General features: G+C 46.7%; 4 protein-coding genes across 9 annotated transcripts; 3 read left to right on the top strand and 1 right to left on the bottom strand.

The window, feature by feature from the left end:
• The first annotated feature begins 175 nt into the window (after nt 1-175).
• Nucleotides 176-4,323, top strand: LOC122619374 (aminopeptidase N-like). Of its 3 annotated transcripts, none has more exons than XM_043796274.1 (7): nt 176-299; nt 1,162-1,639; nt 1,702-1,857; nt 1,920-2,777; nt 2,833-3,382; nt 3,443-3,963; nt 4,023-4,323. In XM_043796274.1, the coding sequence occupies exons 1-7, from the start codon at nt 284-286 to the stop codon at nt 4,249-4,251; spliced, it is 2,808 nt and encodes a 935-aa protein (XP_043652209.1). In that variant the 5' UTR covers nt 176-283; the 3' UTR covers nt 4,252-4,323. The 3 variants fall into 3 exon arrangements, with proteins under 3 accessions (XP_043652209.1, XP_043652210.1, XP_043652211.1); XM_043796275.1 differs by lacking the exon at nt 176-299 and adding an exon at nt 398-429; XM_043796276.1 differs by lacking the exon at nt 176-299 and adding an exon at nt 439-460.
• Nucleotides 4,324-4,470: 147 nt separating this feature from the next.
• Nucleotides 4,471-7,776, top strand: LOC122621937 (aminopeptidase Ey-like). Of its 2 annotated transcripts, XM_043799955.1 has the most exons (7): nt 4,471-4,497; nt 4,667-5,128; nt 5,189-5,344; nt 5,402-6,259; nt 6,318-6,864; nt 6,922-7,442; nt 7,511-7,776. In XM_043799955.1, exons 2-7 carry the CDS (start codon nt 4,674-4,676, stop codon nt 7,737-7,739), a joined length of 2,766 nt encoding a protein of 921 aa, XP_043655890.1. In that variant the 5' UTR covers nt 4,471-4,497; nt 4,667-4,673; the 3' UTR covers nt 7,740-7,776. The 2 variants fall into 2 exon arrangements, with proteins under 2 accessions (XP_043655890.1, XP_043655891.1); XM_043799956.1 differs by lacking the exon at nt 4,471-4,497 and having other exon boundaries at nt 4,530-5,128.
• A 203-nt stretch (nt 7,777-7,979) lies between these two features.
• On the top strand, nt 7,980-11,614 carry LOC122621935 (aminopeptidase N). 2 transcript variants are annotated; one of them, XM_043799953.1, is made up of 7 exons: nt 7,980-8,098; nt 8,528-9,003; nt 9,058-9,213; nt 9,279-10,136; nt 10,191-10,737; nt 10,788-11,308; nt 11,378-11,614. In XM_043799953.1, the coding sequence occupies exons 2-7, from the start codon at nt 8,537-8,539 to the stop codon at nt 11,604-11,606; spliced, it is 2,778 nt and encodes a 925-aa protein (XP_043655888.1). In that variant the 5' UTR covers nt 7,980-8,098; nt 8,528-8,536; the 3' UTR covers nt 11,607-11,614. The 2 variants fall into 2 exon arrangements, with proteins under 2 accessions (XP_043655888.1, XP_043655889.1); XM_043799954.1 differs by having other exon boundaries at nt 7,981-8,098; nt 8,511-9,003.
• Nucleotides 11,615-12,499: 885 nt separating this feature from the next.
• On the bottom strand, nt 12,500-17,861 carry LOC122621934 (ubiquitin carboxyl-terminal hydrolase 1). Of its 2 annotated transcripts, none has more exons than XM_043799951.1 (5): nt 17,450-17,861; nt 16,172-16,702; nt 14,883-15,900; nt 14,174-14,816; nt 12,500-14,116 (listed from the first exon to the last, which is right to left on the bottom strand). In XM_043799951.1, exons 2-5 carry the CDS (start codon nt 16,689-16,691, stop codon nt 13,016-13,018), a joined length of 3,282 nt encoding a protein of 1,093 aa, XP_043655886.1. In that variant the 5' UTR covers nt 16,692-16,702; nt 17,450-17,861; the 3' UTR covers nt 12,500-13,015. The 2 variants fall into 2 exon arrangements, with proteins under 2 accessions (XP_043655886.1, XP_043655887.1); XM_043799952.1 differs by having other exon boundaries at nt 17,680-17,861.
• Nucleotides 17,862-18,470: the final 609 nt, after the last annotated feature.

Here is an 18,470-nt window from a genome sequence, read left to right as displayed (position 1 = left end):
GAAATGAAATTCCTGAAACAGAAGGTGAAAGGCCCATTCAAATATTAACTAATTCATTTTCTACGGCTAATATAGCGTAGAGGCAAGTTAAAATTAAATTTGTTTCGCACTTTTTTCAAAATGATTGAAGGCTAGCATAGTATGCATTGCAAAGAATTTCATACAAAATATTTGTAATGAAAAATACCAGCTGGTTATATGTCTCAACAGAAGTTGTTCTTATATTTCTTCAAATATACAATTTAAAACCATTGCCTTTATACTGCGAGCATTGGACTCTAAAATGACGTATACGCCCGGTAAGCCCCACTTTGTTTTGCAGCTGATACTGATTCTCTGCGCTCCTAATTTTCCGAGTTAGTTTCGCTCTGCGAAAATAGTAAACTCAGTTCGATCGTCGAACTAGTGGCATTCGGTCACCATCCTCTGGTGAGTTCAGTAGTGCCACTTGTTGCTATCGGTTTGTGTATTAGTTCTCTTGTCTTTTTTCTAAGTAAACGGTTACGGTTTGTTGCCAAATCGTGAAACACGTTCTAAATATAAAGCCAAATAACTAAAGTGACTCTATTGTGTATCTGAGAATAGTTGAACTTTGTTCTGAGACTTTGTTTGTGGCTAAGCAATTTCTAATAATTTATCACAGTTTGGTGTGAACTACTAGAAATAGAGATAAAAGTGCAAAAGTAATATACACAAAAAAAAGAAGTCTAGTAATAATTAGTTTCTTTGTTTTGAAATTCCTAAAATGTCTACTGAATATTAGACAATTTACAAGTGCGATTTGTTTACATTGCAAATAATCAATTACCTCTATAATTTCTGATTAAATTGCGGTTCATGACATCGACAGATGTGAGAGATTCGCTTGGGATAATGTTTCTTGATAAGCCATGAATGAAAACTAGATTTCACGCCAGCTGTGTTATAATGCTAAATGTTAGTGTGTATAACTAAAAATTAACAACTCTTTTCTTTGGCGAGCTAAATATACTTTCTTAACTGAACGTTATATATGTATATCAGTTCATTGCACTTTAAATTTTAGAGCTGACTATTATTTGGTGACTGAATATTTGGTTATTATTAGTTTTGGATCTTATACATAGTAGATATTGGTATTTGTTTATGCCTGAAGTAGAAATGTAATGTTGTCTTCCTCAGTGTCGACCATGAAGTGGTTCCTCTGGGTCGTTCTGGTTATTAGCCTGGCTCTATGCTCGGCCAACTCCATTTCCAGCTATAACCACTATCGACTGCCAACTGCCCTAAGACCTCAAAAGTATTACTTGCGCATCCTGACACTGTTGGAAAATCCGGATGATCTGCGCTTCGCCGGAAGTGTGCAAATCGTCATTGAAGCACTGGAAAACACAAGGAACATAACGCTGCACTCCAAGAACCTGACCATCGATGAGTCCCAGATCACCCTGCGCCACATTAGCGGGGCGGGAAGTAAGGATAATTGTGTGTCCTCCACTTCGGTTAATCCCACCCACGACTACTATATCCTCCACACCTGTCGCGAACTTTTGGCCGGCAACGTGTACACACTGTGCCTGCCATTCTCGGCCGATCTGAGCCGTCAACTCCATGGTTACTACCGCAGTTCCTACAAGGATCCTGTGACCAACACGACACGGTGCGTTGCCATCCTTCAAGTTGAGTTTAATCCATCTGATACCTAAATCTCTCTTATTTCAGTTGGCTGTCTGCTACGCAATTCGAACCAGCCGCCGCTCGAAAGGCATTTCCCTGCTTCGATGAGCCAGGCTTCAAGGCGTCCTTTGTGGTCACTTTAGGTTATCACAAGCAGTTCACAGGACTCAGCAATATGCCCGTAAAGGAAATCAAACCACAGTAGGTTCTTTTCCCCATTACTTAATTTATTTTACCTATTTATTATTATTTCCTGTGAGCAGCGAAAGCCTTCCAAACTACGTATGGTGCGAGTTCGAGCAGTCGGTGCCCATGTCCACCTACCTGGTGGCATATTCGGTGAATGATTTCTCCTTTAAGCCTTCTACTCTGCCAAATGGAGCTCTATTCCGGACTTGGGCCAGACCCAATGCCATCGATCAGTGCGATTATGCCGCGCAGTTCGGACCGAAGGTACTCCAGTACTACGAGCAGTTCTTCGGCATCAAGTTCCCACTGCCCAAGATCGATCAGATTGCCTTGCCCGATTTCAGTGCCGGTGCCATGGAGAACTGGGGTCTGGTGACCTACAGAGAAACCACACTTCTCTACTCGCCAACCCACTCTTCTCTGTCGGACCAACAGAACCTGGCGAATGTGATAGCCCATGAGTTGGCCCACCAATGGTTCGGTAATCTGGTGACGATGAAGTGGTGGACCGACCTCTGGCTGAACGAGGGATTCGCCACATATGTGGCCGGCTTGGGAGTCCAGGAAATCCATCCGGAGTGGCACTCAAGGGATAAGGGTATTTTGACCGCTCTGATCACCTCCTTTCGCCTGGACTCGCTGGTGAGCAGCCATCCCATCTCGAGGCCCATTCAAATGGTGACGGAGATCGAGGAGAGCTTTGATGCAATCTCCTACCAAAAGGGATCTGCAGTGCTGCGGATGATGCATTTGTTCATGGGCGAAGAGTCCTTCCGATCCGGACTAAAGGAGTATCTGCAGCTTTACGCCTACAAGAACGCCGAACAGGATAACCTTTGGCAGTCTCTCACCTCAGCAGCCCACCAAAGTGGAGCTCTTGCCGAGCACCTTTACATAAAGACCATCATGGACTCGTGGACTCTGCAAACCGGGTAAGTCCTCACTGGAGTTCATATCTTTTCCGGTACCTTCAACTGCCTCACTCAGATATCCTGTGCTCAATATTACCCGTGACTATGCGGCTGGAAGCGCTAAGCTCACCCAGGAACGTTACTTGCGCAATTCCCAGATACCCCGAGCCGAACGCGTTGGCTGCTGGTGGGTGCCACTGAGCTACACCACCCAGGTGGAGAAGCACTTCAACAACACGGCACCCAGGGCGTGGATGGAGTGCAGCAAAACTGGCGAAAGTGTGCCCACGACCATTGATCTTCTTCCTGGACCCGAAGAATGGGTGATCTTTAACATTCAGCTGTCGACCCCCTACAAAGCCAACTACGATGCTAGAAACTGGAAGCTTTTGATTGCTACTTTGAACAGCGAGGAGTTCCAGAGCATTCACGTGATCAACAGAGCCCAGCTCATAGACGACGTGCTGTACTTCGCCTGGACAGGAGAGCAGGACTACGACACCGCTCTGCAAGTGACCAACTATCTGCAGAGGGAGCGAGATCTTATTCCTTGGAAAGCGGCCCTGGACAACTTGAAGCTGCTGAACCGCCTCCTACGACAAACTCCCAACTTTGGGTTATTTAAAGTATGTCTTACATCCATTGTAATATGATCTCATCAAAGCAATGCTTCATTTCATTTCCAGCGCTACATGAAGAAGCTTCTTACCCCGATCTATGAGCACCTGAACGGCATCAACGACACGTTCAGTTCTATTACTCAGCAGGATCACGTCCTCTTGAAGACGATGGTGGTCAACGTGGCATGTCAGTACCAGGTGGGCGATTGTGTGCCCAAGGCGTTGGCCTACTACCGCAACTGGAGATCGGAGGCCAATCCCGACGAGAGCAACCCGGTGCCAATCAACCTTCGCAGCACAGTGTACTGCACGGCAATAGCACAAGGCACCGAAGAGGATTGGGACTTCCTGTGGTCGCGGTTCAAGAAATCGAATGTGGGCTCCGAGCAGCAGACCATTTTAAGTTCCCTGGGCTGTTCAAAGGAAGTAAGGATCTTACAGCGTTTCCTGGAGAGGGCCTTCGATCCCGAGGGAGCCATTCGTAAGCAGGATTCTTTGCTGAGCTTCCAAGCAGTGGTCTCTGGCGAACAGGGTTTCCCACTGGCCAAGAACTATCTGATGGAGAATGTTGACTTTATGGTTGCGTAGTAAGTAGAAATGAAGTGTTTTAGAAAGGGATTGGGAGCTAATAATACTGGATTTTCAGCTATTATCCGCAGACAAGAAGCATGGCGCGACTTTTGCCCCCACTGTGCGAACAAATTGCCACTACAAATGACCTAAATGAGTTCAGGGCGTTCGTTAACAAATCGCAGCAGTCGCTCAAGGGAGTCCAACAGGCAGTTCAGCAAAGTCTGGAGACAATGGTTACCAATGTCCAGTGGATGGAGCGAAACTATCCCCAGATTTTGAGCTCCCTCCAGCGGAACTTGTAGTTCTTAAATACACAACCGCATTTGTTGTAATATATAAATAAATAAACCATTTCTCTGCTCTGCCTTAGAAAAGTTCCACGAAGTCGATTATTTATAAGAAAGAGAACAGAACACTTGAGAACAAGATTGTTATACTCACTTGTATCCCTCTTTGAGTAACGCGCTCAGAAATCGTTACTATATGTTCGAGTAGATCTTCGAATTGGCATCATTCGATCTGTGGACTTCGTAGTGTTCGGATGTGCTGTCAGTTATTCTCGGTGTATTGCTAGATTTAATCGTATTAAATCACAAAGATAATGATTATAAACTCCGTTTTGGTGTTAAGAATAAGAAACGATTATTAGCTAAAGACCACGCGAAACTGAACATTATATTATAACTAATTCAAGTGTGGGCTTCACTCTTTTTACAGAATCAGAATGAAGTGGTTTGTGTTCATGGTAATAACCCTTGGCTTGGGCTTAGCCACGACGAGTTCCACCTATATTCATCATCGCCTGCCGACGGCTCTTCGACCTATCAAGTATCACCTGCGAGTCCTCACCCTGCTGGAAGATGCGGAGAATTTCCGCTTTGGTGGAGATGTGAAAATCGAGATCCAAGTGCTGGAAAACACCAAGAACATAACGTTGCATTCCAAGGAACTGACCATCGATGAGACGAGGACCTCTCTTCGCCAAATGGATTCAAAGGATAACTGCGTGCTCTCCACAGAAGTAAATCCCGCCAACGACTTCTACATCCTTCACACCTGCGAAGAACTTTTGGCTGGCCATGTCTATGAGCTAAGTTTGCAATTTTCGAGTATATTGCTAGACCGATTGGATGGATACTACCGAAGTTCCTATGTGGATCCTGTGGCCAACGAGACTAGGTGTGGATTGGGATCGCGCGAAGAAGAAAACAGATATTAAATCTTTATGTCTTCCTGCAGATGGATATCCATTACCCATTTTGAACCTGCCTCCGCGCGTTTAGCATTTCCCTGTTTCGATGAACCCGGCTACAAGGCACCTTTCTCGATCACACTGGAATATCACAAGAAGTTCACCGCAGTCAGTAATATGCCTGTAAAGGAAACTAAGCCACAGTAAATTATACTCTAGATTTGCGTTTAAACTGTGATACATTAGAGACTACTTTTCAGTGAATCCCTTACCGATTACGTACGGACCCAGTTCCATGAGTCCTTGCCCATCTCCACCTATCTGGTTGCCTATTCCGTGAACGATTTCTCCCACAAGCCATCAACTCTACCCAATGGAACTCTTTTCCGCACCTGGGCGAGGCCAAATGCGATCGATCAGTGTGATTATGCCGCGGAGTTTGGGCCCAAAGTACTCCAGTACTACGAGGAGTTGTTCGGCATCAAGTTCCCGCTGCCCAAGATCGATCAGATTGCGGTGCCAGACTTCAATATTGGAGCCATGGAAAACTGGGGCTTGGTGACGTACAGGGAAACTGCACTTCTATACTCTTCTGAGTTCTCCTCCCTGAAGGACAAACAGGAACTCGCGAATGTGGTAGCTCATGAGTTGGCCCACCAGTGGTTCGGCAACCTGGTCACCATGAAGTGGTGGACCGACCTGTGGCTAAAGGAGGGAGTAGCCACCTACCTGGCTACTTTGTGCGTGGAGAATATCCATCCTGAGTGGCGTTCCATGGAGCTGGAATCACTGGCCAACTTGCTATATATTTTCCGAAAGGACTCTCTGGTGAGCAGTCACCCCATTTCGAGGCCCGTTGGGAAGGTTTCGCAGATCTCCGAAAGCTTCGATGAGATCTCATATGATAAAGGATCTTCTGTGCTTCGAATGATGCACTTGTTCCTGGGGGAGGAGGCGTTCCGAAGCGGACTTAAATCGTATTTAAATAGATACGCCTACAAGAACGCCGAACAGGACAATCTTTGGGAGTCACTCACCCAAGCTGCCCATAAGACTGGTTCGCTACCAAAGGACTACGACATCAAGACCATCATGGACTCGTGGACTCTGCAAACAGGGTAGGTCTAGGATAATATAATTATATATTACATATATATAACACTATCCATCCTTTAGATACCCGGTGATTTATGTGATACGCAACTACCCAACAAGGACCGCAAGACTCAGCCAGGAGCGCTACCTCCTGAATATATATCTATCTAGGGCACACAAAGGATGCTGGTGGGTGCCACTCAGCTATACCAGTCAGGAGGAAAAGGACTTTAACAACACGGCGCCCAAGGAGTGGATGGAGTGCACCGAGACTGGTGAAAGTGTTCCCAAGACCATTAGGGATCTGCCAGGACCCGATCAGTGGGTAATCTTCAACAACCAACTGTCGGCGCCGTATAAGGTGAACTACGATGCCCAGAACTGGGAACTTCTGATCGAGACTTTGAACAGCGAGGACTATCAGTCCATCCATGTGGTCAACAGGGCCCAGCTCATAGACGATGTCCTGTTCTTTGCTTGGACTGGGGAGCAGGACTACGAGATCGCTTTGCAGGTGATCAGCTATCTGCAGAGGGAACGGGAGCTCCTTCCCTGGAAAGCGGCCTTTGAAAATCTAAAGCTGCTGAATCGGATTGTCCGACAGACATCAAGCTTTGAGTTCTTTAAGGTAGGCTTTTCCAGAAATCGAGGGTCATGTAGGTATAAAAGGTTTTCCTCTCCGCAGAGCTTTTTGAAGAAGATCATCACACCGGTGTATGAGCACCTGAATGGCATCAACGACACGTTCAACTCGATTCCGCAGCAGGATCAGGTGCTGCTGAAGACGATGGTGGTCAACTGGGCGTGTCAGTACCAGGTGGGCGATTGTGTGCCCCAGGCGCTGGCCTACTACCGCAACTGGAGATCGGAGGCCAATCCCGACGAGAAGAACCCGGTGCCGATCAACGTTCGCAGCACTGTTTACTGCACCTCCATAAAGCACGGATCCGACTCGGATTGGGAGTTCCTGTGGACGCGGTACAAGAGATCCAATGTGGCGGCCGAGAAGCGCACCATTTTGACTGCCCTGGGTTGCTCGAGGGAGGTGTGGGTGCTGCAGCGCTATCTGGAGCTGATCTTCGACGGGAAGGAAGGTATTCGCAAGGGGGATTCGAAGTGGGCCTTCCAGGCGGTGGCCAAAACGGAGGTCGGGTTCCTGCTGGCCAAAAAGTACTTCATGGACAACATTGAGTCTATAAGCGCTTAGTAAGTATTCATTAGAAAGTATAGCGCTTAAAAGGAGGTTTCAAATATATGATATTTGTTACTTCCAGCTACAATCAGCTGATCAAGAGCATCCCTCGACTTCTGGAGCCCCTTCAAAAGCAGATTTATACCCGTAAGGACTACGAGGAGTTCATGACATTTTTGGCCGATTCGGAGGAGTTCCTTAAGGGATCGGCGGAGGCGATTCAACAGACAGTGGAGATAATACTGACCAATGTGCAGTGGCACGAGCGAAACTATGATCAGTTCACCCGGGCAATCAAGCATCTGCTATAGACTTTCTACTCAGTTCAGTTAAATTGTATACCTCTTATCATACCCAATAAAATAGGAAGTGGCAACAAATGACACACGATTAATTATATTTCCTAGACAGCCAGTCGTTGAGCGATTGGGGATTTTTGTTATAGAGATTCAAAAACTCTCGTGTAATCTCTATTTGTTTTACCTCTCGCGAACCAACGTGCTCGGAATTCTTTTTATTTGGTCGGATCGTCGATTTGGCGGCATTCCGTGCTGGCTCTCCGTTGGGATTAGAGGTGTAAGCTGAACACGTAGCGCAGCTGGAACTAGTTTAGTAGTTGCCACAAAAAAGTGAAATCCATCACAGAACTAATTGGTTTCTAATAACAGAGGTGAGAAGCTATAATTTATTTCTAAAAAACCTAGATAATTTGTATATTTAACTCTTACATACTTAACTTTTAACATACATTGTACATAAAGTTTACTACAGTTTTTGTTATTTTCAAATGATTCATATTACAATTGATGTAATTATTGAAAAAAATACCAAAAACCAGTGGGTAATTGTTGGCTCACAAATTAAACTAATTAATTTTGGGTTGGTAGTTTTTAATTTGGCATGATAGTTTCACTAACTGATAAGAAGAGCTGGAGGTTATTAACCTCGTTCTCAATATGTGTAGCTATGTATTTGAAACCAAAACTAGGAGAAACTAGTTTCAGTAATACATACTGTATTCTTTACTTTGGACTGGTCTCAATAGAAACGTATACATAATTTGCAATACTTTCTTAATTTAGTTCACCACTTTTTCCAGGACTTGGCCATGAAGTGCGTGTTTCTACTGTTACTGGCAACACTTGGCCTGAGTTTGGCAGAGGAGACTAGCACCTATGACCATTTTCGCTTGCCAAGGGCTCTTCGACCACAAAAATACGATGTGCGCATCTTGACACAGTTGGAAAACCCGGACGATTTCCGCTTCAACGGAACAGTGAAAATTCAAATAGAAGCACTGCAGAACACACACAACATAACTTTGCACTCGAAGGATCTGACCATCAATGATACGGAAATCACTCTCCGCCAAATTGGCGGAGCAGGAAAAGCGGAGAACTGCATAACCTCTACGGAGAAGAATCCCACCCACGACTTCTATATCCTCAACACGTGTGAGGAGCTATTGGCTGGCCGAGTTTATGAGCTGAGCTTGCGCTTTTCGGCCCCGTTAAAAGATCAACTGGCGGGCTACTACAGGAGTTCCTATGAGGATTCGGTGGCCAACGAAACGAGGTGGGTATACCCGATTGTGGAGGTAATCCTTAAAATAAATTAATTTCGCATCAGATGGATCTCTGTTACGCAATTTGAGCCATCCTCCGCTCGATTGGCATTTCCCTGCTTCGATGAACCCGGCTACAAGGCATCCTTTGCAATCACCTTGGGTTATCACCAGAAGTACACAGGTCTCAGCAACATGCCCGTGAAGGAAACCAGGCCACAGTAAATTAGAATTCACAATTTGCCCAATCAGAGTTCAACAACTAATTGACAATCTTCTTCTTCAGTGAATCCATTCCGGATTATGTATGGACCGCGTTCGAGGAGTCAGTGCCGATGTCCACCTATCTGGTTGCCTATTCCGTGAACGATTTCTCCCACAAGCCATCTACTCTACCCAATGGAACTCTATTCCGCACCTGGGCGAGGCCAAATGCGATCGATCAGTGTGATTATGCCGCGGAGTTTGGGCCCAAAGTACTCAAATACTACGAGGAGTTGTTCGGCATCAAGTTTCCGCTCCCGAAGGTGGATCAGATCGCTGTTCCGGACTTCAGTGCGGGTGCCATGGAGAACTGGGGTCTGGTTACCTTCGCGGAGGTTACCCTTCTGTACTCCCCGGAGTATTCCTCGCAGCTGGCCAAGCAGGGGACAGCGAATGTAGTGGCTCATGAGTTGGCCCACCAGTGGTTTGGCAATCTGGTCACCATGGAGTGGTGGACGGACCTTTGGCTGAACGAGGGATTTGCCACTTATGTGGCCGGTCTGTGTGTGGAGGACATCCATCCAGAGTGGCGTACCCTGCAGACGGAAACAATGTCCAACCTACTTAACATTTTTCAAACGGACTCTCTGGAGAGTAGTCATCCCATTTCGAGACCCATTGAAATGACTTCGCAGACCTCTGAGAGCTTTGATTCGATCTCTTACGATAAAGGATCATCGGTGATTCGTATGATGCACTTGTTCCTGGGCGAGGAGGCGTTCCGAACAGGACTTAAGTCTTACCTGGAAAGATACGCCTATAAGAACGCCGAACAGGATAATCTTTGGGAGTCACTTACCAAGGCTGCCCATAAGGCTGGTTCAATGCCCACGGACTACGACATCAAGACCATCATGGACTCGTGGACTCTGCAAACAGGGTAGGTTAAGGAAAATCTAAAATAGGTAATTATATAACACAATCCATCCTTTAGATACCCTGTGATTAATGTGACACGCAACTACACAACAAGGACAGCGAAACTCAGCCAGGAGCGCTACCTCCTGAATACAGATATATCTAGGACACACAAAGGATGCTGGTGGGTGCCACTCAGCTATACCAGTCAGGAGGAAAAGGACTTCAACAACACGGCGCCCAAGGAGTGGATGGAGTGCACCGAGACTGGTGAAAGTGTTCCCAAGACCATTAGGGATCTGCCAGGACCCGATCAGTGGGTCATCTTCAACAACCAACTGTCGGCGCCGTATAAGGTGAACTACGATGCCCAGAACTGGAAACTTCTGATCGAGACTTTGAATAGCGAGGAGTATCAGTCCATCCATGTGGTCAACAGGGCCCAGCTCGTAAACGATGTCCTGAACTTAGCTTGGACTGGGGAGCAGGACTACGAGATCGCTTTGCAGGTGGTCAGCTATCTGCAGAGGGAACGGGAGCTTCTTCCCTGGAAATCGGCCTTCGAAAATCTGTCCGTTCTTAGTGGCATTCTTCGACAGACGCCGAACTTTAAGTTCTATAAGGTAACTTTGGCCAGAAGTTATTTCTCTTAACTACAATTTCTTATCCACAGAGTTTCATAAGAAAGCTCATCAGCCCGATTTATGAGCATCTGAATGGCATCAACGCTACAGACGCCTCCATACAACAGGAGGACAAGATCCTTTTGAAGGGGCTGGTGGCGCAGTATGCATGCTCGTACGAGGTTTCCGATTGCGTCACCCAAGCCGTGAGCTACTTCCGCAACTGGCAAGCGGAGGCTAATCCCGACGAGATCAACCCAGTTCCGCTGGCCGTTCGCGACAATGTCTACTGCACGGCAATCGAGCATGGAAGTGTAGAGGATTGGGATTTCCTGTGGACTCGGTACCAGAAGGCCAATGTGGCCACGGAAAAGCAGACCATTCTGGATTCCCTGGCTTGTTCGCTGAAGGTCTGGGTGCAGCAGCGCTATTTGGAGAGGATCTTCGACGCAAAGGGGGACATTCGGAAGCAGGATTCAATATCTGTCTTTCAGTCGATATCCTCTGCGCAAGTAGGCTTCCCTTTGGCCAAGAAGTACTTGATGGACAACGTTGCCTCGATGTCCAAGTTGTAAGTGAACAGATTAGATCGACCCCTGAAGTATAAGACCATAATTATGGTAATGTCATTGCCTTCTAGCTACCATCCTCAGTCCGAATCTATAGCTGACATGTTGCTGCCACTTTGCGAACTAATCTTTACACGAAAGGACTATAATGAGTTTAAGAACTTTATGGCCGATTCCAAGGAGCAGCTCAAGGACATAGATCAGGCCATCAATCAGAGTTTGGAGACCATGCTCACCAATGTGCAGTGGAAGGAGCGAAACTATGAGAGGTTCACTGAAGCCATCAAAAAACTTCTTTAGAACAACTTTCAGAATAAAGTAATGAAGTGAATCCTGAACAATTATATGTATGTTGTATATTTCGTATATTTAGTTAAGCATGTTCTATAATGCTAATCAATAATAAACATAAATGTAATTGGAATCGAGCGGTCCTCAATTTATGTGTCGCGTTGAACTGCTGAATCGCTTGCTTTGTTGCTTATGTTGATCAGTGTTAATTTGTAATTAATTTTTAATTGTTAAATGTAAACTTTACAAATTACAATGTACACGAATCTTTGCTCTGTAAATGTTAATATCACTATAGCAGCGCTCTTGGAAAAAAATCGAACTGAACTAAACTAGAGTCATGTAATGCATGGAGAAACTAAGGCTAAACGACTAAAAATATTGCGTAAGTAGTGTGCTATTACAATTATTACAGATATATTATAATTTTATTACATTTATTTATCAATATTACATTACAAACGTGTGTGTGTGTGTGTGTGATTTGTGAGTGAATGAAGTTCTGTTGCAGCTTGTTATATGAAAACGTTTTTATAAACTATGCAATCCATTTCATAACAATTCTCAGTTGTTCGCTTGATCTGTTAATGTTTCTGATTCTGTTTGTCCGCCACTTTCGATTCAATCAATTACATTTCATTTTTGAGGTGTGTCATGAGTTTAACAACTATTCAACACTTCGTATATAGATTTGTGTGTTTTACGTGGGTATAGCTCATTGTTTACAATAAACCACTCAAGTCACTATAAGTATAACTGATGCTGTAATTATTACAGATTCCATCGCCTGACCGACACATAGCCAACTGGGTAGGTGTGTCCTATGAGAATATTGGAGATTATTCATTACTATTATTAATAATTACTATCATTACAACACGCCACTCTTCTGCCATGCACTATTTTGAATCAAAGATTTGTTAATTTTATTGCTTTCGCTTTAAATTTATGTACGAGTATATCGAAAACGTTTTGCGAATGTCACTAACATTCAAATGGGGCAAACAATCTCAACGTTTTAAATTCGTGTTTTCAATGTGACGCGTTCGGTTTGTTAATTAATAACGATTAGAATACATTAATAGAATGCCAAAATCAAATGCATCGATTAAACAGACAGAACTGATTGCTACTAATAAAAACAAAAACTATATGATCTTCGTATATGGGAGAAGGGAGCCCTGGGGCGCTTGGAATTGAGGACTCAGTCAAACCACTGGTTAGTTAATGAATAGTTATGCATGTAGATAAACGATAGAGCTTAGTACGATTACATTGTTTAACAAACAGACTTCTTCTTTTGCTTATTATTCTAGGCTAGAGACATCTCCAATCCGATCAGTATGTCTGATGTACACTTCTTCAATCAATTTTCACTTTTCCCGCTTGCCACTGGCCTTTTGCGACTTGGGGCAACCTCAAATCTTGTGCGAGCCGCTGGGCATGTTTTCATTCGACCACGAACTCTGTGCCGACGACGGTGGCGGAGGCGTTGAGGATGATCCAGGCTTCGGCGGTGTCGCCTTCTGCGGCTGCAGATCGAATCGCGCGTAAAACAGCAAATAGGGCGTTATTGTGATCTTCCGAGTGGGGGATAGCAGCTCTTCAAACTCCCTTTGGGTCATGGCCTTGATCTTGTCGTCGTCGCACATATACCAAATGGGATCTGGACCTCCGTGGGCGTAGTTAGCTCTGACACCACCGCGACCCGTGCTTCCGTAGCCCGTGGGATAGGTGCTGCCCGATCCCCCGAAGCTGAGATTGCTGTTGCTTCCGTTTTGCAGGGACTCCTCGCTGAAATCGCTGCAACTGGCCGAATTGCTGCTGCTCGTCTGCTGGCTGCAACAGAGCCTCATGGCACAGCAGTTGACTGCCTGGCAGGTGGTGTTCATGCTGAGCTTTCCAATTCCATTGGTGATGTTCTTGCTGCTGTTCCCATTAACCTGCTTAACATTCTTGCTCATATCACCGCTGCTGGAGGCCTTGCTGCGACCGAACTTCATCTTCTTCATCAAAATGTTGCCCGAGGAGGCCAAGGCCGAAGCTGCTGCAATAACTGGAGTGCTGGCCACGGAGCTGCTTCCATTGTTTGGCGCAGCATTCTCATTGGAGGCCACCGTTTGCGAAGTCATCGTTTGCGAGTTCGTCATCGTATTCCGTCGATCCTTTGGGCAGTTCACATAGTCACTGGCGAGATCCAAGAAGCACGTATAGGCGATGTAATGGCCCACCGTCAGGGTGGCTCCCACATGCGTGATCACGCTGTACAGCTTGTAAACGTGCAGCTTGTTGCCTTCGCCCAGCTCACAGCAGGTGGCGCAGAAACAGGGCAGCGTGAAGGTGGTGGGCACGTACGTGCTAACCTTCTCCATGCCGCCAGAGAAACGATTTAGCTGAATGACCAGTAACCGCGGCAGCACCTCGTACGAGATGGACCGGATGGCTTCGGTGTAGCCGGTGCACTGGTTGCAACTATACTTATTCTCCCCGCGGAAATACTCCTTCGTAATGCAGGAATTCTACGAAGAAAAAGGAATTAGTTAAATCGTAGATACATATTTGTTATAGCCACTAACTTGTATATAGGTGCTCGGTTTGTCCTGCAGATCGGCATTGTCGTATCCCGAGATTGGCACCGGCACAGAAATATCAAGCATGCCCTGCTTTTGCCGCGTGATCGTCTCGCAACTGAGGCACTTGGTGGTCAGCACCACAATGCCCTCGAAGTCGGAGCTGAAGAAGTTCAGGTTGAGCTCACGTATTCGCTCCTCCAGTCGCATTTTGTCCTTCAGCACGGTGGCCGAATTCATCTCGTCGTCACTGGAGTATTTTGTAGCCTGTGGTAATGTGGGTAAGGCTACACTTGTGGGAACAACGCCACTGGCACTCGTACTAGCACTTCCGCTGGTGCTGCTGGCGCCGCTGAGATCAACTGTGTTCAGGTAGAACAGGCTGTTGGCGGTGGCATGGGCTGTGCCCGCTCCGGTTATCCCGCCCGCCGTGGGACTATTGTCCTTGAGCGGCGACTGAACGCGCGTCGACTTGGATGACTTGACCTCGTCTTTTCTTTTTGATTTGCGAGAGAAGAACGACGTTTTGGTCGTGGTTATTTGACTAGTTGCCAGCGATCCATTGCCAGAGCTTGGATTCTGCGACGCAGTTGAATCAGTGCGATCCTGGCTCTCTCCGTTGTCGACTTCATCCGGGTTGGCAATGTACCTGCATTGATAAATGAATGTATTACATTTCTTGTTCCTTTAGTTCTCACTTGTAAATGTAACTTACCCGTTTGCGATGACCTCAGGACACTCGCCAATGGCCTTGATCAAAGACTGATTCGTTTCCCTGATGCAATTAAGCACGCACATTAGGAATTCGTGTGCGTCCTGCTGCTGATTGCCTTCAAAGGTGGCGTTTACGTCCTGGATGGCGTGCAGCAGCGTATCCGCGTGGTAGGGCTCCGTGGAGTCTGCCATCTCGTTGCCGTGCAGGTTGTTATACAGTTCGTGGAGTTTTTCGGTTACCGACTGATGGGTCGACTTGCTCGAGCCGCTGCCACCGTTTCCGCTATTAACTCCGCCGTTCTGGCCGCTGTACTGATCCGTACTGGTGGCCAGATCCTTGCTGCTCCAGCTGCGGGCGTGCTCCAACTGGGCGGCACTCACATTCCTGCCGAGTGACGCGGACCTGGCCGTCTGCTGGCGCACAATCGTCTGCTGCACAACATTCAAGTCCTGTATCAGGTGGTGTAGGCTGTGCAAAAAGTGCGGGGCAAAGCGCAGGGTGTAAACCACCGAATTCAAGTAGCAACTGTTGCCTATGTTGCACAGTGTGCCCATAGAAGGGGCATGGTTCAGGGCCGCCGCACTTCCATTCAAGCCTGCGCCTGCTCCCGCGGAGCTGCTGCCACCGTTAGGACCGTAATACTGATGGCTTTGCAGCTCCTGGGACTCGATCTCGTTTGCGGAGGAGCCGGTGCCCGATCGCGCTGCATTGCCTCCGTATCCGTTAGCCACGCGGCGCTCATCGGTGGTCGTCTGGAATCGCCGATCGTATAGAGACATCGTGTTTGTCCTCTTGCGGCTGGACCGTGCTCCTGCTGCTCCCGACTTTCCTGCGGCGTTGAGTTCGGCCTGTGCTGCCGCAATAGCGGCCGCCGTTTCCGGCGAATGGATCTCGATCTCTCTCAGAAGCTTGTTGCCCCGCGTCCTTTTGATTCCTCCAGCGGCACGTCGCTTCTTTCCAACGGGCTTTGGCTCCTGGGCCTCTTCAATGTTGTTCCAAAACTGCGGTTTAAAGAATTCTGCAACGAAGAACATGATTATTAGTATTTTCAAAGTAATATTTCGGCAAATTAAGTTCTAAGAAAAATGAATGAAAAGAAATTGCAAGTGGTGTTGTGTAAAATAGCAGATTATTTTAATCACTTTTGAGATAATTAAAAAGAGCTATCTACACATACGTAACCACAGCGGTATTATACAATCTTATAGCCACGCTAATCACAATGTTTGTTGGTAACATGTGCAGGTGTCCAATACGGCTACAGTGGAACCTGGCAGACCGAATCCTACCTGGAGGTGTGTATTCAATGGACTCTGTCGGCGTGGGCGAGGGCGGCTGAACTGGCGGTGGTGGTGGAGCGACTTCCGGCTGCTTTAGGCCACCTTCCAGTGGGTCCTTGGTTGCGGGCTCTTGACGGGATCGTAGGCTGGAGCAGCGCAAGGTGTCGGCGACATAAACGCGCCGCTGGCGCTTCTTAACTGGCGTTCGCTTCGGTGTGTCCGCAGTCGGTATCGGTTGGGTGACCGCCACCTGCTCGAAGACTACCAAAGGATAAAGAATGGAAACTTCCAATGTGTCCTCCTGCTGCTGCTGCTTAGTTGGCTCCTCCTGAAGCGGCTGGCTGTTATCCTGCTGTGGAATAGGATTCTCCTGTTCCTGATTTCGCTGATCCTGTGGTGGCTGGCTGTTGACTTCAGTTGAATCGTTGTGATGATCCTGGCTCTGGCCGACCGTGTCAGTGGTCTCGTTTTGAGTGGGTGGAAGACTGGCTGGTTCCTCTTTGCGCTCATTTACGTCATATTCGTGCATCTTTCATTATCCTGCAAGAATTGGACGATTAAATGGACGTTATTACGAGACATCTTGCTGCGGTCAAGAAACAATCGATGTGAGCAATGCCAGGCAACTGGTCACAATCACAACAGGTTCCCAGCGATAAGGGGCCCGCTATTGATAATCAATTACTAATCTACACATGTGGGCACCCGAGCAGTGTGATTCATCGCAACCCGGTAAATACCGAGGTTCAAGGGAATATAGCAGTGCTATCAGTATCAGTATTGGTATCAGTACATCTGTGTCATCTTCTCCAGCTAATAACTTGCAAAGCTTGGCCCCCAAAGCTTTTGAACTCAGCCTCGGTCAGCTGTTTCGGTGATTTTCCTTTTCGGTGGGTGCACCTATTGCCCGATCACATGCGGGGTATCGTCCAGTCAGGCACTATAACTAGGTATATAATGCCATAATCCCTCGCTCGCTGCGGCGGCCAATCAAGAACCAATTGAATTGATATAGACCTGAACCCGTGAACTTGGCCATAATTATGTAAAAACGGAAAGGGGGTGGCGGTGGGTGGCTGGCGGATGCAACGTAAACTATATTACTATTGATTTTGTTGCTGCTCGACTGAAGGTCACTGCGAGAAGTCTGGAAATCGGGGCCCCAAATCGCACTAGGTAAACACAGTTATGATTGTGAGCGATAATTTATGCACGGCTATGGGTTAAAGATGCTTAATTGGGTTTTGCTGGTTTCTAGAACACCGCGAGCTTCGAAAAAACACTCACATATCGGGGGAGCAACATTTGTGGGCAATGCTGCGCTATGCGGATCGGGGGAAAAGTTATAGAATGCCGCTTCAGCCGCCGATCGAGTGCAATAAAATGATTGAAAAGTAAAGAAATTTTGTTTGCAACGTAAGACACGCACGCACACACATACGCACACCCGCACGCACACACACATGCACACGCTACTCGCTGTGTTAACAGCACTTTTCACTTTTTTTTGCACGCACAGCTGCCCGGTTTGCGGCCATTTATCGGTTTCTATCGCACGCACGACGGCCAAACTCGCTGGCAGCCAATTAGCATTCGCTCTGGGGCTAATTAGTCCCGGTTTTACGTCGTTTATTCCATTAAGTTTGCCCAGTGAAATTATTATATTGGAGCGGACGACTAGGGATGCAAGAGAAATAATCGATGCCTGTCGTGCCAGCGATGGTACCGCTATCCCGACTATCGATGGTGGTCGTCAATCGAATAACTTTAATCGATTGGCTTTTCGTAAGCGATAACAACGCGCGAAAAGTGTGCAATTCGAAAATTTAAACTTGTTTATTCTACAAAGGTACACCAATTTTTGGGACAAATAACTTGTTCACGCTTGTTGCATTTAGTGTTAATGAAATGAAAAACAGATACTAAAAAGGGTGCGGACCCCGTTGGGCGCCAGAAACATTATCTAAGTAAATATACTAGTCTATCAAAAACAGCAAGGTGATAATTAGCAGTGTGCACTCATAAATATGAATGAGCTGTTGCGTGGGCCAGCGATTAGAGTACAAAACTTCACCCACAATGCCGTATTAAAATCAACTAAACGTCAAATGTGCTTACAAGTGCAATTGAGTTGTTTGCTTTGGCTTTTCCTTTCCCGCACACTAAGCCACCAAACCACTGAGCCACTGGACCATTGGACCACCAAAAACCACCGAGTGGGGCAACGTAACAGGAGGGCGGACTCTATAAATTACCGCTGTGCAATTGCCAGTCGGCGGCAGTGGTAAAGTTAAGTTGGCTTAGCTAC

The sequence above is a fragment of the Drosophila teissieri genome, chromosome 3R (genome assembly GCF_016746235.2).
Source record: "Drosophila teissieri strain GT53w chromosome 3R, Prin_Dtei_1.1, whole genome shotgun sequence".
Taxonomy (NCBI): domain Eukaryota; kingdom Metazoa; phylum Arthropoda; class Insecta; order Diptera; family Drosophilidae; genus Drosophila; species Drosophila teissieri.
Note: the sequence above shows the minus strand (reverse complement) of the source record. Positions and strands in the feature narration are given on the sequence as shown.

Excerpts from the sequence above, each read along its gene's own strand:
- LOC122621934 (XM_043799951.1), bottom strand. The coding sequence starts at position 16,691 with ATGCACGAATATGACGTAAATGAGCGCAAAGAGGAACCAGCCAGTCTT. Across the intron at positions 14,817-14,882 it reads CCTGAGGTCATCGCAAACGG|GTACATTGCCAACCCGGATG; the intron begins GTAAGTTACATT and ends TTATCAATGCAG. Across the intron at positions 14,117-14,173 it reads AACCGAGCACCTATATACAA|AATTCCTGCATTACGAAGGA; the intron begins GTTAGTGGCTAT and ends TTTTCTTCGTAG.
- LOC122619374 (XM_043796274.1), top strand. Across the intron at positions 2,778-2,832 it reads TCGTGGACTCTGCAAACCGG|ATATCCTGTGCTCAATATTA; the intron begins GTAAGTCCTCAC and ends TGCCTCACTCAG. Across the intron at positions 3,964-4,022 it reads GTTGACTTTATGGTTGCGTA|CTATTATCCGCAGACAAGAA; the intron begins GTAAGTAGAAAT and ends CTGGATTTTCAG.
- LOC122621937 (XM_043799955.1), top strand. The coding sequence starts at position 4,674 with ATGAAGTGGTTTGTGTTCATGGTAATAACCCTTGGCTTGGGCTTAGCC. Across the intron at positions 5,129-5,188 it reads CCTGTGGCCAACGAGACTAG|ATGGATATCCATTACCCATT; the intron begins GTGTGGATTGGG and ends GTCTTCCTGCAG. Across the intron at positions 6,865-6,921 it reads CAAGCTTTGAGTTCTTTAAG|AGCTTTTTGAAGAAGATCAT; the intron begins GTAGGCTTTTCC and ends TCCTCTCCGCAG.
- LOC122621935 (XM_043799953.1), top strand. The coding sequence starts at position 8,537 with ATGAAGTGCGTGTTTCTACTGTTACTGGCAACACTTGGCCTGAGTTTG. Across the intron at positions 9,004-9,057 it reads TCGGTGGCCAACGAAACGAG|ATGGATCTCTGTTACGCAAT; the intron begins GTGGGTATACCC and ends ATTTCGCATCAG. Across the intron at positions 10,738-10,787 it reads CGAACTTTAAGTTCTATAAG|AGTTTCATAAGAAAGCTCAT; the intron begins GTAACTTTGGCC and ends TCTTATCCACAG.